The sequence below is a fragment of the Branchiostoma floridae genome, chromosome 16 (genome assembly GCF_000003815.2).
Source record: "Branchiostoma floridae strain S238N-H82 chromosome 16, Bfl_VNyyK, whole genome shotgun sequence".
Lineage (NCBI taxonomy): Eukaryota > Metazoa > Chordata > Leptocardii > Amphioxiformes > Branchiostomatidae > Branchiostoma > Branchiostoma floridae.
The window spans coordinates 3,980,418-3,997,809 of NC_049994.1; the positions used below are offsets into that span (position 1 = coordinate 3,980,418).

At 40.3% G+C, this 17,392-nt stretch overlaps 1 protein-coding gene across 1 annotated transcript in view; it reads right to left on the minus strand.

Moving 5' to 3' along the window:
* Nucleotides 1-17,392, minus strand: part of LOC118403259 (dual 3',5'-cyclic-AMP and -GMP phosphodiesterase 11A-like) — a 94,269-nt gene that overhangs the window by 45,301 nt on the left and 31,576 nt on the right. Inside the window, exon 2 of the mRNA XM_035801869.1 lies at nucleotides 3,612-4,804. Coding sequence (XP_035657762.1) covers nucleotides 3,612-4,457 — 846 coding nt within the window. The 5' untranslated portion in view covers nucleotides 4,458-4,804. The remainder of the gene's footprint in view (nucleotides 1-3,611; nucleotides 4,805-17,392) is intronic.

The window sequence follows — 17,392 nt, forward strand, 5'->3', positions numbered from 1 at the left end:
TATCACTTACAATTACTTGTAGTGCTAATTACAGGGTATGTAGTTCTATTTACGTTTACAGGGTTATAAACTTTCGTTTTTATATATTCTACGTTCAAACATAAGCATCGAGAGGCCATTAAAAATCATTATCATCCCAATTTTGTTCTTTTGGTCATTCAGGATTCCATGTAAGAAACTATCTTGTATGTATAATATATTTGTCTATCAAAAGTGTCCATAACTATGTAGTTTTCAGCACCAGGGGCAGCCCTTGACAAAACTTAGTCCACAAATAAATACAAACGCAAAGCATAACTATTTGTAAATGTATCTGCAGCTTATACCAAATTTAAGAACAGTACATTTTTCAGCACTACAATTAATATCTACAGACACTTCAGGTATATTCTTTACAGGGATGTCCCTGTAGCTCAACTGGTAGAAGCTTCTGGTTCGTTGGTAACTGGGAAACTCCGATTCAATCCTACGTAAGGCATCGCATTTCGTGTTACACCCGTCTTTCGGAAGGGGCACAGAGACGTCCCGTGTTTGAAAAAGTGTCTGCACACTTAAACGTATAAAGGCTAGCAACTCCTCACTGTAAGAACATACGCTGATGCAAAAACAGTAAAGAAACTTACTACCTTATGGACCACTAGCAACTAGAAAGTGAGCAACAACAACAACGTATTATTCCCTTTCATCAATCTTGAAAGCTACAATCCACTTAATTATTTACTAACAAAGATTGTGTGCCCTGTGACTTCTAGACCTGTTTCGGTCGATCTACAATGTCTCCCTCATAAAGAAATCACCTACCAGCGGGATTCAATCGACCAGTTTTAATTGCCGACATTTGTTGAGAAACGAGCCCGATGCAGCTGTCCGTTTGAAGATGATGAATGCCATCGATCGTCCTAATGCAGATCCGGCCCCACATAATTGCTGCATGTGGTGTTCGCAAGTCAATCCAGAGGCCATTTGACCGCATACTTTAAGGCGCTAATTGGCTGTTATTTTACAGACAGCAGCGTTTGTTTGGCATCTGGAGCGGTTCGTTCTGACACGTTTAGGATATTATGACAGATAGAGCGCACATGTATGATCATGCCAGTTTATTCAAAATCTTGCGGCGGCTCGTAGAACATAATTTTCCAGCAGGGTATTTTTTTTTTACATGGAGGGGCTTCTAGCCCTTAGGACTTTCTTAAACAGAGGATCCCAATTTTACTTTCCTTGGAAACACGAGTGCAGCCTTTACTGAAAATATCCCAAACCAGATCCCCCATTTAACAACCAATTGAAACCAGGAGATCATTTGTGAGGCTGCTACCAGTACAGCTACAGGGACATCCTTTTTTCTTGCCACAGTATCTCGTTTTATTTCTATTCTCTCAATTTTAGTCCGATCCAACACAATGCCATAAGTCCATTCAATGTAGCCTGACTAAAATCGCGCTCCTAGCGGCCGGCCCCATAGTATTGCAGCCGCCCTAGGCCTAGGAGGGGGTCATTAACCCCAGCCAGCGAGAGATTGTGTAGACACAGGCTACATTCAATGTAAATTAATCGGTACCAATTTAGCTATCTGGTGAAACGGGGTAACGTACTTTTTTATGTTACCTTTATGACATTGCAAGTAAACATAATTTTTGCCACGTTTCTTCCTATTCTTTAATAAGGTCAATGACCTGGAACAGGCGACTAATGACATTCACCATGGTTACTCGTAAAGTCACTAAGCAGCCACCCTGTGGTGTTCGATTACATAATGTGGCAAGAGTACGTGAGTTTGAGTACGAATAAACAGCAGTAATGTAAACCATGCGTAGGTACTAGCTAGGTAATATATTATGCATCTCCCTGCAAATGTTACCTTTTTAGCATAACTCTTAAAGTGGCGTTCACCTTTTTAGTATAACTCTTAAAGTGGTGTTCATTTTTTCTCGAAGTACAGAAAGTAGCCTCGTCTTACCAAGTTTTATTGTAGGAAATTGGTCAATTTCCTTCTCATTTCCAAACTACGTAAAACGTTAGTTATTTCCTATCAAGACACAGAGGTGCTATCTGACGATATTGTTTTACTCTGTCCTCTTCACATACCGGACAAAACCGGTCTAAACCAGTCAAAACTAGATTTATTCCATTAGCAAGTAGTTAGAGCCTTGAAGCAAGTTGAGGAAATGATGAGCATTTTTACCTAATTTAAAGCTATGTTGAAAAGCTCTATACGTAGTTTTTAGGTCCATTTCCTATCCAGATACGAGGGAGTGCAAACAATTGTTTTACTCTGTCATCTCAAAATAACGGCCAAAACCGGTCAAAACTGGTCAAAACCGGGCAAAATCAGATTTATTCCATTAGCAAGTAGTTAGAGCCTTGAAAGCAAGTTGATAAAAGTTGAGAAAATGATGAACAATTTTACCGATTTCAAAACTATGTTTGAAACTATGTTACTAGTATTAATTACATTTAGATGTGATTTCTTACACAGATTATGGTAAAATGCTTCCATTCAAAAGTCAGATATAAAAAAGCCTTTATACACCGTACATATATGCAGATTTAAAAAATTGATTTTGGCAGCCATTGCTATGGGTCAGCTTTCTTATACATGGGTATGATAGTAGTTGTAGATAACGCATTTTATGATGTGTCATGATTCGTAATACTGCATTTCATCCTTCTGAAAGGGTTTTACGTAGAAAATACTTAGTCCTTGCCATCTTTAAACCCCAGGCGAATCGACTAATCAACGACTTCTGCTTAGAGCCCTAATACCATGACAAGAAATCTCTTTGTTGGACAAGGACAAACCTACATGGCTAATATGTCACTTACCACACAGGCATACATAAGTCAGATTTAAAAAGTTTATAAACTGTATGTGGGTCTCGGTAAAAAGTAATTTTGGAAGGTTATGTTTTGGGTCAATTTTCTTATACGTCGGAATGATAGTAGTTGTAGATAACGCATATCCGTTGGACATGTAATTCTTAGTTGTACATTTTATCATTTTCAAATGGATTACGCAGAGAGCACTTAGTTCTTAAAACCCATGGCGAATCAACTGATGCAACGACTTCTGCCCACAGCTCTAATACCATGAAAAATCTCTTTGTTGGACAAGTACAAACCTACAGGGCTTATACGATACTTACCAGACAAGCACACATACAGGACTGAGATCAAACGGTATTGTAATTAACTTACGTACATACGTGGTACACGAAACGCAGCCTTTAAGTACACCTTAAACCATGCATAAAGGTCAAGCGTAAAAAAGGATCCTTTAAGAATATTTTAAGAAATGCTCTGTTGCTTCGCTATGATAACAAGCATCTATATGCATAATAATCAATACAGTGGTGCAGGAATATAATGTTGGTTTAAATGACTGCTTAGACGACACTTTGTAATGGGCTGGAGTGTTTTGGCCATGACAGAACTTGGACATATTATTTAGTACAATACATCCAACTCGTTAGTCTAAGTAAAAGTAGTGTCTTTCAAATGAGCGACCAACAGTGTTTTAATAGCATAATATTATATGCATTTGGTCTAATGTCAGGTACTAGAATAAAGAAGGGGTGAATGGGTGAAAGGGTGTACATGCGGAAACTACTGACCTGGTAAGCATCTGGCACATTCAGCTGTACACCGTGTTCTGCTACGTAGCCGATGATCCCCATCCCCCACGGGATCCTCACCACATTGTCCCCGACGTATCCAGGCATAACGTTCGTCCCTGCGTGAACGTCAAACACCTTCGACACTAACTCCCTCCTCCCTTTTGGACCCTCCACCAAAAACAACGAACATCTGTCAGCATCCAACAGAATCCCAACGTTTACTAAGATCTTGTAACTCAGCGACGTTAAGTCCAAGTCGTTAGCCATATCCTTGACAATCTCCAGAAAGAATTCCCGCTCGTTTTCGGCTTTCAAGCGCCTCTTGTCTTCGATATCTTTGCTGTTGACTCGAGGGAGACGGACGTTGGATTTCAAAAGCATGCTGAGGATGTTGGAAGGGTTGGGAGGGAGAGAGTTTGCTTTCCTGAAACGTATCCTCTTGTCTTTGTTCCTGTCTGAGTCGCGGCTTTCCTCCTTTTCGACGGAAACTCCGGACTCCGAGGTGGCAAAGTTGACGTTACGGGTTCGCGAGCGAGCGAACTGGTGGCGCAAATGCGCTTTCGAGGGCGGCGGTCGTCCCGAAGTGTTGGAATCTAGCGTGGTGCCTTGGACGTACTTGTTGGACACGGGTGCCGCCGTGAGTTCCTCGTTGGCGTCGTGGTGCAACGAGAGCCATTTTCGAACGCTTTCTGTCCTTCCCTTGCGTAAGAAGTAATCTTCGAAGCACTCTGGGTTGTCGTCCAGCCATTGCTCGACGTCTGCGAAAGAGATGAGGTTGTGTTCGATGTCGATCGACCTGTCAGATGAGACAGGCTCAACCGAGCAGGTGGACTCTCTCTCCATCCTGCAAAATCAGAGACTCAGTTCCCGAGCATTTCTCCGTCAGGTGCGGGCGGCGTTATAGAGATGTTGACGCGTCCTGTGCAACATGGTAATCCTCGTCAGCGTGAAAACACGGGATTACCAATCCCGACCGCTTGCAGGTACCCCCTGTGGCAGCTGACGCGGCACGGTACCTCTGGTCTCTAATTACAACCACGTGATGTTGATGACACCCCCATCTTTTGATCCATTCCTCGCAAACGTTACAACCACTTCATTTGATGATGTTGAGGTGCGTTGTCGAGGTGCGTTCTGGCTATGTTGCAGCGGAAGCCTCTCTTCCTCCAGCACAACTGCAGCTAGAGCATCTGAAACGCAATAACACAGCGCATCATATTTCATACGGAGAGTAAGATCCCCTGATAACTCGCGGCTCTTTGCCGTGCGTCAGCGAATCGCTCATCAGTGCGCTGACCCAGTTCAATCCGGGCTCGGGAGACATGCAGACGAGATTCGCGCGCTCTCGTTGCCACGGGCAACGGGACAGAGGTCAGCTAGTAACGATGGTATGGAGAGTACGACGGGGGCCTGTGTGTGCAGTGCCGATTGCACGTACTTTCTTCACACATATTCACAAGAGCAATTTATATAGCGCTACATTTTTTAGAAAGACGTTGGCGTCAAAAGCCCAATATCAGAATTATATTAAGAACTTGAAGTCATTAAAATATTCATGACCTATTTTCCTACAGAAAAGAGCAGTGAGGAAAGGTTTCATTAGGACGATATCGAATGACGTTATCTGTTGCCATGGCAACGCGTATTGAAGTTGAGATCTCCCGCGTAGCAGGAAATCCGCCATACGAAAGCGGGATAAAATGTCGTAAGTGTATTTATTGCTAACGTAATGCATTAAAAGTCACGTCAACGAGGTGTCGTCTGCTGTAAGCTGCAGCTGACCTACGCAGAAAATAAAACTTGCAAAAGGCTTTAGCAAGTATATTCTATGGATAACATCATCTACAGATTAGAAATACAAGAAAATAGAAGAAAAAAACAAGATGGGTGAAAATATGAATTATACATTTTCAAATTAGAGACCGCACCGTTAACGAAATGAAACGAATTGAAGTGACACAATGTGGCATTACGATGGACAGGCATTTTTTGGCGTTGAAAATGTCAAAATTAAACATACGCATTAACTTTAGCTAGTGTTTTGGTCATATAGGTCTCGCTGCTACGAAAGTTTTACAATCGCGTGCAAAATATTTCTCACTCACACACGCATTCCGTCAAGCACGTTCGGAATTTCTCCTTATTAATAACTAAATTTGTTCTAAATATTTGTAGGCCTAAGAAAAGCAGTGTTTCGTTCACCGTCCTGAAACAAAATGGGACATTAGGTAGGAATTCTCTCTTTTTGGTTTACATTCCTGCTAAATTTATAAAATTTACAGTTTAACACATGTGCAACTGAAATTCATCAGGAAACTGGCAATTTCTGAATCGATATATTGATGTACATTTTACAAACACGATTTACCATTATGGGAAAAACAGCATAAAGAAGGCCAACATGTTGGAAAACGAATCTACGACATTTTCAAGATATCAAGTCGAAAAGTGGATGTACATTACCAACGGCCGATCACAACAAAAAAAGCCTGAGACTTGGAGAGTTTTTTTGATAGAATCGTTCGGGAAATACAGCATTCTTTTCAAAATCCATACCAATATGTACATTAAGATATGCTTTGTAAATTCATATTTCTCTGTATTCAGAAAATGTCTTACAAATGGAAAGCAACACTTCATAGGGCATTTGACAAACGAACTTGTTTTTTCTTTTATTGTTGTAGTATTGTAATGTACAGATGCAGCTAAATGTAATTATAATGTAAATATTTTTGCAGTCTTTCAGTCATGTGCGTTAGGTAATGTTAACTTCTACTGACCCACAGGGACGATAGCTAACAAAAATGTCATGACTCATGCCATTTACGTATACAAATAAAGTCAAAGTCAAAAAATGATTTTTGTCTTTGTGAATTATGACCCCAAACTTACAGCAATATATAGTGCTCCACACAAATTACTAAATATAATTTATTGACGAAGCTTTCCACTTTTCTGAAGACGCCAATAAGGCGTTTATCCCCTGAGTTTAGCAGCGATGTATTATTTATGGGTGATTACTATAATGGTAGATTATAACCCAAGAGCTATCATTATCAATAACATCTCTACGTACAAGGCCCATCTTTCACTCATGGTATTACGTTATATAGCATGGACCTTAAACACATCTATATACATGTATTTCAATCCATACTGTAGTATGGATTAGAATACTAAAAAGTTCTATTTATTTCTTACCTAACTAAAATGTTCTCTAAGAGCCCTTACATTAGTTATGAATCGTTCGGTGTCATTGGTCATGCCTTGATAATGGCTAAATTTCAAAAGCATCCAACAATGTCTTGCTTAGCAACTTTCCTGTAAGAAAATGTTATTTTTCACCGTTGCCATGGCAACCATTGTGGAAATTTGTCTAAGTTTATTTAAAAATGGTTCCAAATGTATTCAACAGGTATTTGTATGATCTAAGTGCAGAGAGATACTCATCAAATGTGGTTGGGAATTATTAAAACCACTTTTGATGACTTGTAATAAAGGATTTTTGGTAGTTCTATAGATTTGAGTGACGTCACAAAATCACGTGATAATTCCTATAAAGCTAGGCATCTGACATGGTTATCATGCAAAATAATGAAGTAGAGAAATCAACCTTTTCAAAAAAGTAAGTCACCCTTTGTCCCTTTGTTTGGTACCAAATGGCCATTTTGGGGGACCTGACCCATGGACTATATAGTTAATGATGTTTAGGTAGTTACCTTCCCTACTGAAGTCAAATTTTGCACCTGGGTGGAGTGAGGAAAGCCGTATAAAGTGAGTTTCTCAAAGACACAACGTCAAGCCAGAAACAACAGAAATCAAACCTGTGACCTCTCGTGCCCACCAGCCTATTCTTTCGGCTATTCGACACCATAACAAGTATAATACAAAGAAAGTATAAAGTCTGAGTCCAAGTCTAAAGAATTGCAGAGATTATATAACGATGCTGAACGACTAGTGCTGAATGACCATTGAACTGGCTCGCCGCCGCTCCGCCGCGAGTTCAGCACTGGTATTAAACCGAGTGCTGACGACAGTTCAGCACTGGAAAACCAGCACTCGCATTAGGTTCAGCACTGGAATTCCTAAGGGTGCTAAGGGTGCTTCAGCACTGGAACAAGGACGTTCAGCAATGCTTGGCCAGTGCTGAGGCCGATTCGTCCCGTTGATTCAGCACTGGAACACCGGTGCGGTGCCCGCTCCTTCTGCGCATTTGCTAATCTTTCCCAAGTCTCATCAGATGAACTCGCGGCAGTAAACAGTATGAAATTATACCCGCCTAAGGCATGCAGCTACCGCATGTTGTTAAATAGCCTCCCTGTAGTCTTCTTATTGGACTGGGATTCAAGCTGATATTGCACAAAAACAGCTCGAGGCCAAACAGTAAAGAAATGCAATTCAGAAATCTTTTTGCTAGATCCCAGGTATTGATATATATCAAGTGGTAGGGTTTGGAAAAATGATATGTAAAATGATATGTTAATGTGCATATCTTTGTTAATCGTTTCCATTAGTCTCAGGAAATTGTTATACTTTTGTTGTGTCAATATAGGTTATTGTACGTTGGTTGTTGTTTTGTATGTTGAAAAAAAAACAATAAATGTTTTAAGTCGGTTTTGTGGCTGCCTTGACAATCTGTATGTGGCACGGTTGAAATGAATAAATAACTTGGATGGAGTACCAAATTTTCATTGCTTCTTCAAAGGAAAATAAGAAGCCTTATTTCGATACTTGTTTAACTTAATGCGCATGTGGGATGTTCTAAAACACACTTATTCAACAGTCTCATAGTTGATTCATTCAACAACTCAAAACAACTGAAAAATTTTACAATCTGGCAACTTCTGGTATCTATAGCTCTGATTTTATTAGTGTTGTTTTGAATTTGTTTTGTCCAATATCTATGCATGACTTTCATGATAGATCATTGTGTTTACGGAATTTGAGTAGGGACGTCTATAATACTTGTAATTGATGACGAAATTAATGCAACATTGATTTTATTTGTGTATCTGCTAGGTAATTGGAAAATAAGATACTAAGCTGAACTTCAAAACAAAATTTCCCAATCCTCTATTTCCCACTAGATGTAATATTCCGTCTTTTTACAAGTCTAAGCAATCCGATTTCACTCAAGAAGACATCATTACCAAGCAATCGTAAAATATGAAGGCATAGCCTATCAAAATGAAGCAATTTTATGATGCCATCCCGTTTAATATATTTTAAACTATGTGTTTTACCCCCCAAATCATAAACTGAATGTTATAGAACAACAGTAGGTATTGCTGACGGCCGTAATTTTGTACCCATCTTGGCAAAGTGCGTAGCCGGTGCAATGGCCTTGTGGGTAAAGTATCCGCCTTGCATTCGGATGGTCGTGAGTTCGATCCCGGCGGAGTCATACCAAAGACTTTATAAATGGTACATGCTGCTTTCTCTGCTTAGCACTCAGCATTCGGGAAAGAGTATGGAAGTTGAACACACACTACTACCAGTGGACTAGCCCCCTGCTGTAGTGATTGTGTGGCCCAGGGCAAATGAAACAGAGATGGGCACCGCCCTATGCGCCATCTTGGCGCGGGAAGGGTTTAACTTTTAACTAACTTGGCAAAGTGCCCGTATGTAAGATTTACGACATATTTGCCAGTCAGGACAGCTGGTTTCCTTGTATGCAACATTATAGAGCCACGATATGCATAATTCAAGATATAAATGTTATTTATCGCTCACAATCCTTTAAAAAAGGGTAACGGATTTCCATCTTAAGTGTTAACGACAATTTAACGTTTTACGGCAATGTAAATCATAGCTTGACCTTGACCTTTCTCGTGCCATAACCCAAGCCATCACTTGCAGAAAGTTTGGTTGTATTCGGAAAATTTTAGTTTCATTTTTTTTTTACACAGAGAAGAATATGGAAGTTTTAGAGGTATATACATTGGCTAAACGAAAAAAAATATTATCAAACAAAAACGAGATCTATGTGAACCAATCACAATGCAAAATGTAGAATACGTCACCATCCGTGATGACGTCAGTAAGGGACGCCGAGCAGACGACATGACATTTTGTCAATGAAGGTCAAAGACCTCGACAAATGTCAGTGTGTTGTGCAGTGATACGCTTCGTTGTGGCTGGCTTTTGACGACAGCTTAGGTCTTTACATTTAGCCTCGTACGTGTGCAAGTGAATATCACGAGGAAACACATTTAAGTTTTGTTGCAACAGCGATGAGTAGAAAAATATGCACTCTGAATTCAAAAGTCTATCTTACGTAACCAAAATTCATGTTTGTACGTTATTATATATTTGTCATCTAGACTTAATTACAGTACAATAGGCAAACACGAATGAATAGTTATTTTAGATACGACATTGCAAAATCTGTTGAATAAAAGCTAGAAAATAACAATAACATGTCAGTGACAAAAAATACAAAAAAAGTTCTGCTGCAGTACCAAGGTTAGCCACCAGAGGGCCCAAAATCAACCTTGACCTTTTGTCAAATACAGTCAACCCAGTTGCTTTGAACATGCGTATACACAGACACAGACAAGATATTAAACAGACACAAAGTAAAAGATTTTTCACGACGGTAATAATACGTAGAGGGCGATGTACAGTGAATGGTATGGTGGGTACGTAGGTGCACGATTAAAACAATGCATGACGAAACCGCATGACCGATGCACCGCCGGCGCGGAGTGATCGCCGGTAACCCGCCCACGTTCCCTTCCCCCACCAGTATCTATGTAATACAGGTTTCCGGAGACGACCGCAATTCTTCACTATCAAAAACACACCCATCGTCGAGCGGCGTGTTCAAGGCAAGCTTTAATGTCTTTCGGGACGCCTCTTGATAAAAGACTTAGCGTGGGCGTGGAATTCTATTTGAAAGGTTAAGATGTGCTGCGAAAGAAGCGTGAAAAAGCGAAGAGTGGAGAAAGTTTTGGGGATTGACTAACGTAATGATTCCGCTTTAGAAGCTTTGGGAAGGCACGCATGCATGATTCGTTGTTTCGGTTGAAAGCTAACAGGAAGCTGACTTTGAACTTCACTCTGACCTTGCTCAACGCGGCATGGTGCTTTCATTTATGTCCTGTGGTCGTCATCATTTTTCCATTCGTTATAGGGACTATTCGTGTTATGGTTATAGTTAAGGACCTAGATAATAAAGACATGCAAATGTGGCATTCTAATGCACATTAATACAATGTTTTATAATAAACACGTTCCATTATGTGTATTTTCAACATGATTTATGGATGTCGATATATTGCTCTTGGTTGTACACTTATTTGGGTTGTGAGTAACGCACCAAAATGTCAGTAAAACGTATTCTTATCAAGTAACACCATTTTCTCCATTTCTATTCTATAAGCTGCTCTATTTGCTCAGACTAGTGCAAATTTCCACATTGGCCAATTCAGCCTAGGAACGTATTTGACTACGGACATACACCAAAAAAGACAGACCGAAAACAATACCTCCGTTTTAACGGAGGTAACAAGGCCTCTCTCTCTCTATATATATATATATCATCGCGTCTGGTGAATGTCCGATGCAGAAAAAGCCCAACACAAAACAAAATCTCTCCGTTTTTACGGAGGTGTCAACGCTACTCTACTGCAACATTGTCTGGTCATTCATATCAGATGCAGATGAGTCACATTATATTTACGTTATATCACCCGTCCATTGTGATGGCGTATTTAGAAATACAGAAAAATTATGTAGTACACAAAGAAACACAGACAGACAGGCCGCAAACAGTACCTCCATTGTACGGAGGTAAAAGCTACTTCAATAGATATCTCGACGTCTGGCCATATGCAAATTAGCCATGATGTTAGTTTATCACCCTTTATTTGTGATGGAGTAGATCGTACGGAGTAAAACAAAAAACTACTTACAAACAGACCAAAAACAGTTCCTCCATTATACGGAGGTAAAAAAAAAATCTCTGCTCTACTTCAAAAGATATCGCAATGTCTGGCCATGCCCGATGCAAATGTGCCATGTTTCTTTATCACCCTTCCATTATGATGGAGTATTTAAACTACGTACACAAACAAACACAGACAGACAGACAGACAGACCAAAAACCGTATCTCCATTATACGGAGGTAAAAACTCTGCTCTACTTCAAAAGATATCGCAATGTCTGGCCATGCCCGATGCAAATGAGTCATGTTACTTTTATCACCCGTCCATTTTGCTGGAGTATTTAAACTACGTACACAAAGAAACACAGACAGACAGACAGACCAAATACCGTATCTCAATTATACGGAGGTAAAAACTCTGCTCTACTTCAAAAGATATCGCAACGTCTGGCCATGTCCGATACAAATGAGCCATGTTACTTTATCACCCTTCCATTATGATGGATGTATTTAAACTACGTACACAAACAAACACAGACAGACAGACAGACAAACCAAATACCGTATCTCCATTATACGGAGGTAAAAACTCTGCTCTACTTCAAAAGATATCGCAATGTCTGGCCATACCCGATGCAAATGAGTCATGAACTTTACTTTATCACCCTTCCATTTTGCTGGAGTATTTAAACTACGTACACAAAGAAACACAGACAGATAGACAGACAGACGGACCAAAAACCGTATCTCAATTATACGGAGGTAAAAACTCTGCTCTACTTCAAATGATATCGCAACGTCTGGCCATGCCCGATACAAATGAGCCATGTTACTTATAGTTATATCACCCGTCCATTTTGCTGGAGTATTTAAACTACGTACACAAAGAAACACAGACAGACAGACAGACCAAAAACCGTATCTCCATTATACGGAGGTAAAAACTCTGCTCTACTTCAAAAGATATCGCAACGTCTGGCCATGCCCGATGCAAATGTGCCATGTTACTTTATAACCCGTCCATTTTGATGGAGTATCCTGTCCTCAGCCGGCCCGGTCCTGTTAGAAACCCTGTCTGTGCGATGCTCTATAATCTCTACACTGTCAGGCAATTCCTCATCGCTGAAGAGACAAGGACGGGGGTGTCAGGGAATGACTTCATGAGCCAGACTGGGGAATTATGATCTCAAGATTAAACTTTCAGCGGCAGATGTTTAGCTGGAGGGTCGAATGTGTTATCACGGATATACCAAACGGTGTCAATCAATAAACTACCTTGAACTTGCAAAATGCATTTGATGAGCTGTCGTCGGGGGTATGGGGTGGGGGTTCTAAGTTTAATGGTAAGGGATCTGTCATATGTCGCACGATTTTTGTCGTACGACCACAGATTGGAGGTTTTCTTGGGATAGTTGGGAATGTGTCGTATACAATTCGTCTGTCGTCTTACAGAAAAGTGATGTCTTTGATACTTGTCGGTGGTTACTTTTGCTGGACTGCACCAAACTGCGCTAGGAAATAAGACTCAAATACTTTAAAAGAAAAAAAAAATTAGTGGTAAAAAATGTACAGTGACGGAACATAGGTAAATATTTTGTGCCGGTGTGCAAATTCAAATCAAAAATAAATACATGCCTTGCGTTCTGCAACACGTTTCGAATACGTGGCGTACTTTGGCACCGTCCTATGAAATACCTACTTTAGGTGTTATTTGTCATAATAAGAACCTTATTATAAGCACATAACTGAAACTGTGTCGAGATTTGTGTCGAGAATATTGCTACAGTTGAGATGAAATGCGGCCGTCTCGGGGGCAAATATGCATGTGTCATAAAACTCACACGCCACAAAATTGCCACCTACGTCACAACTTGTCAGCCCGCCTTGACAAATAGCCATCATTATCTCGTACTCCGCTGACATGTGATTATTCACTCCCCGCTTCTTTCCTTTCGGCTGCAGAGGCACGATGATAATTTCACCGCGGCTCCTGGATCCCCGTCTCCCCAGCGACGCTTTCAAAGTCACAGCCAAAGCGGAACCGATGCCAAGAAAATGTCAGGAGACATGTGATTGGATGTTAGAGAGAGAAGACGCACTATCCATTAAAAGCGGAGCTACATCAAGGAGTCAACTCTCTGGCAATTTGGCCGGTAGTGGTGTTTGCGCACTCTTGGTATCTACCGGCGCAGCTTGATGTATAATTTGTTTTACAGACCAAGCGAGCTCAACTACAGAGGAGACATGCCATCAGAGCTCTGCAGTTTGGCAGCTCGGTGTAAGCCTAGGAACTGTTGGGTCTCTCTCGAAGGCTTTCTTTGTGAAGACTTACATAACTGGTGTTCACTTGCGGCAGATCTCCATTAGCTTTCAAGGGCGCAGACTCAAATACAGACAGCCATAAAACGAACCTGATGGAGAGCCAAGAGAAATACTGAAGTTCCAATAAAAAAAACTGCCTCTTTGAAATACAATTGGAAAACAGACAAAAACTTTCTCGCGAAGATTTGCCCGTGCGGTGGTTGTATAACTAACTAACTAATTGATATCTCTATGCAGGTAGATTGTCATCCTTATAAAGTTTTTTTGTCGATTTTAAAGCATCTACTATTAATATGCCATCTCTCTTTGTCAATTGTTACCTTTGACAAAAGTTATTTTTCGGTCCGGCGGAGTGACAGAGGATGCAGGCAATGGATGGCAATATGGATGTTCATGATTCTTGGCAGGTGAGCAAATGTTGAGGAGTCAAAGGTCAAGTTTAAGAATAGGCCTTCTGGCGGGTTTCTAGGTTACTACAGCTGAACCTTTGTGTTTATTTGAGAACAGAATGACTAGTAACTCAAGATGCTGTGTATGGATTATGATGAAATTTAGTAGGTGGGTAGGGTTGATAAAAGGAAGTTCACGTTAAAGAAGGGGCCTTCTGGCGGGTTTCTAAGCTACTGCAGCACCCTTTTCTGTTTGTTGGTTTGCTTTTGACCAGCATAACTCAAGATGCTGTAAACTAATCGTAATGAAACTTAGAAGATGAGTAGGGTTAATGAAAAGGAAGGTCAAGTTCGACAATGGGTCTTCTATTGTATATGGATGTCTTCCAGGACCAACTGTAAAGAAGCATTTTGCACTAGAATATGCTTCCTTTGCTAAAGAAAACATGAATGAATAAATTGATAAATGTTTAAGCTTTATATGAGTTTAAACTTTGCATAAACGAGATATTTAAACACCCATATTCCTGGACCTAGTAATCTAGTCATTTTGCAAGCTTCATATATGATATGATTTTACCAAATGATACTTACCAAAGTAAGTAATATATAATCAGTTGACAACTTAAAACATGGGTGACATCAACAGACAGGACCAACCGCCGCAAGCTCCGGGGACACATGGAGAGATCGATAGCTACAAGCTCGCCGTATCATGTCAGCATGCATAATCTGACAGCTGTCCCCTGTACCAGAATACACCAGGGAATCTTGTCAACAAGGTCTTCTTCGTTATACCCCTGTCCAATCATCCACAATCTTTGGGCGCATCGATCGAAGATTGGCCATATTTAAGATCGCCGAAGGGTTGCGCGTATTTTTCACCCGAAAACCGTCTCTGTCATATAGGATAGTCTTTATTGACACGACAAAAGTACAGCGACTTCCGTAATTTCTACATGTATAACAGCTACTTACAGTATAAGTAAACACACATATATGGATATCTATAGGTATGAATAAATCAACATATAGGGTCTAGCTTGTCATTTACACTATTGGTGCTATGGTATAAACATTCATGGATATATTTGCATATAAGCCATACTCTGTACCTTGTACAATTGTTGTGCAATGAAGTTATTATTATAAGCGAGGCTCGGGCGATTGCCGCAGAGTCGTCGTCCGATCGATTTCCGCCAAATGTGACAAGGGTACTACACAACCTTCTTTTGATTCTTCCGTAAACGTTTCGACGACAAAATGTCGCCTTCAACAGTATAAAATGAAACAATTACTATCGGTGCGATATCGTTGAAATGTGTACGAAAGAATTGAAAGAAGGTTGTGTAACGAAGAAGACTTTGTTGAATTGATCTACCAACCAGATGAAACTATTTACGGATCAGGGAATCTTCTCAGGACAGGACCGCGTCATGATCTGTCTCAACACGTTCCCTCAAGTACAGTTTGAATTGATTTATCAAAACAATACTTTTCATTTTTAAATCTTCACTGAAAGACAAGATAGAAGGAACTTTATCGGCATTACCATTTGTACTGTTCTTCATTTGAATTACCGCTAATTTACAATGTCTTAAAGGTTTCTAAAGTGTTAAAAGTTAAGCTGAATAGATGTGAACAAAATACAGAATTGACATTATGCGATTTGCGATAGACAAACAAATGAAATCATAGAGAAACATTTACACAAATAAACCTTTGTTCAGTTAGAATCGTTTAAGAACTTTGCTGTGAAACGGTTTTTTTGGTAGAAGAATGGTAGTTTTAGTATCTCTGTTATACATTTTGTTGAAATGGGTATGGTTTCATTAGAATTCGCAATTTTCTCTAGAACTATCGTAAAAAGGAAGTGATTGCCACCAATTATACTTTAGGCGCAATCTCACTAAGTATCGTTAACAATGTTTACGCCTACAATACAGGTAGATAAACAGAGGTTAGGTGTGGCATGTCGTCTAGTGTAATATAACCGGCTGCTGCCGCGCCGCGTGCCTGCGAAGCTTGTGTGTTACGCGGAAGGGCGGTTATACAGGTGTGACAGCGAGATCGCTAGCGTTTTCGCCCCCCTTTAGCGTTTTCGCCCCCCCCCCCCCCAAGAGCAGCTGGTTACTACATATTACAGGTGCGCTACCTGGTACTATACTGCACCTGGGGAGTAACGTATATGGTGTGTTACCTGGTACCTATATGGCACCTTATTACCGTACCGTAAGATGTCATACCTCGAAAGTCGATACTATATTGTTCGGTGCAAACATGACATTGAAATGAAAAAGACATTTTTTTGCAGCTGAGGTGGCATAAAAACAGTGCTACTGCGAACGTATGAATCAACACCGTTTTCAATCATTTCCAAAGCACTAACAAAAACACACGTGAATAATAGTTTCACATTATAAACACTATCTACGTGCAAGTTGATATAGCTGTTGCTAAATTCTACACAAACACTGGTAAAGTACCAGTCTTAAGAAACACGGGTAAATGCATCAGTTCCTAAATACTAGAAAAAACAGTCATGTTGGAGGTGAAGATATCCCTTGGCCAGGTGCTTATACCAAAATGTGCGTTATTCTAATTAATACCTAATATTTGCATAATTAATAAAGACTAAAGACTAAAGAATTAATATAGTTCTTTTGTGGTCACTTCATGGTAGAGACTTCATATTGGAGATATATAGGTTGCTTGAGGACAGGTGAATACAATGAAATACATCTTATGTCAAGACTCAGGTATATGCAATAATGGGAATACAAGGGACCCAACCCTCCTTGTCTGAAACAAGTTCAACTATCTTATTACCATGTAATTACGTTAATATTGATACTATGAATGGAGTTATGTATCAAACTCGTGTACTTATATCATTCTGAAACTGCATTTTGTGATTTATACCAATCAACTTCTAAAATGTCATGTAAACCCGTTTTTTTGGGGGGGGCGAAATCGCAAAAGGGGGGCCAGGTAGGGGGGCGAGATCACTAGCCGGGGAGGGCGAGATCGCTAGTGATTTCGCCCCGGGGGGGGGGGGGGCGAAAACACTAGCGATCTCGCCCTCCCCGGGTAGGGATCTCGCCCCCCTACCTGGGCCCCCTTTTGCGATTTCGCCCCCCCCAAAAAAACGGGTTTACATGATATTTTAAAAGTTGAT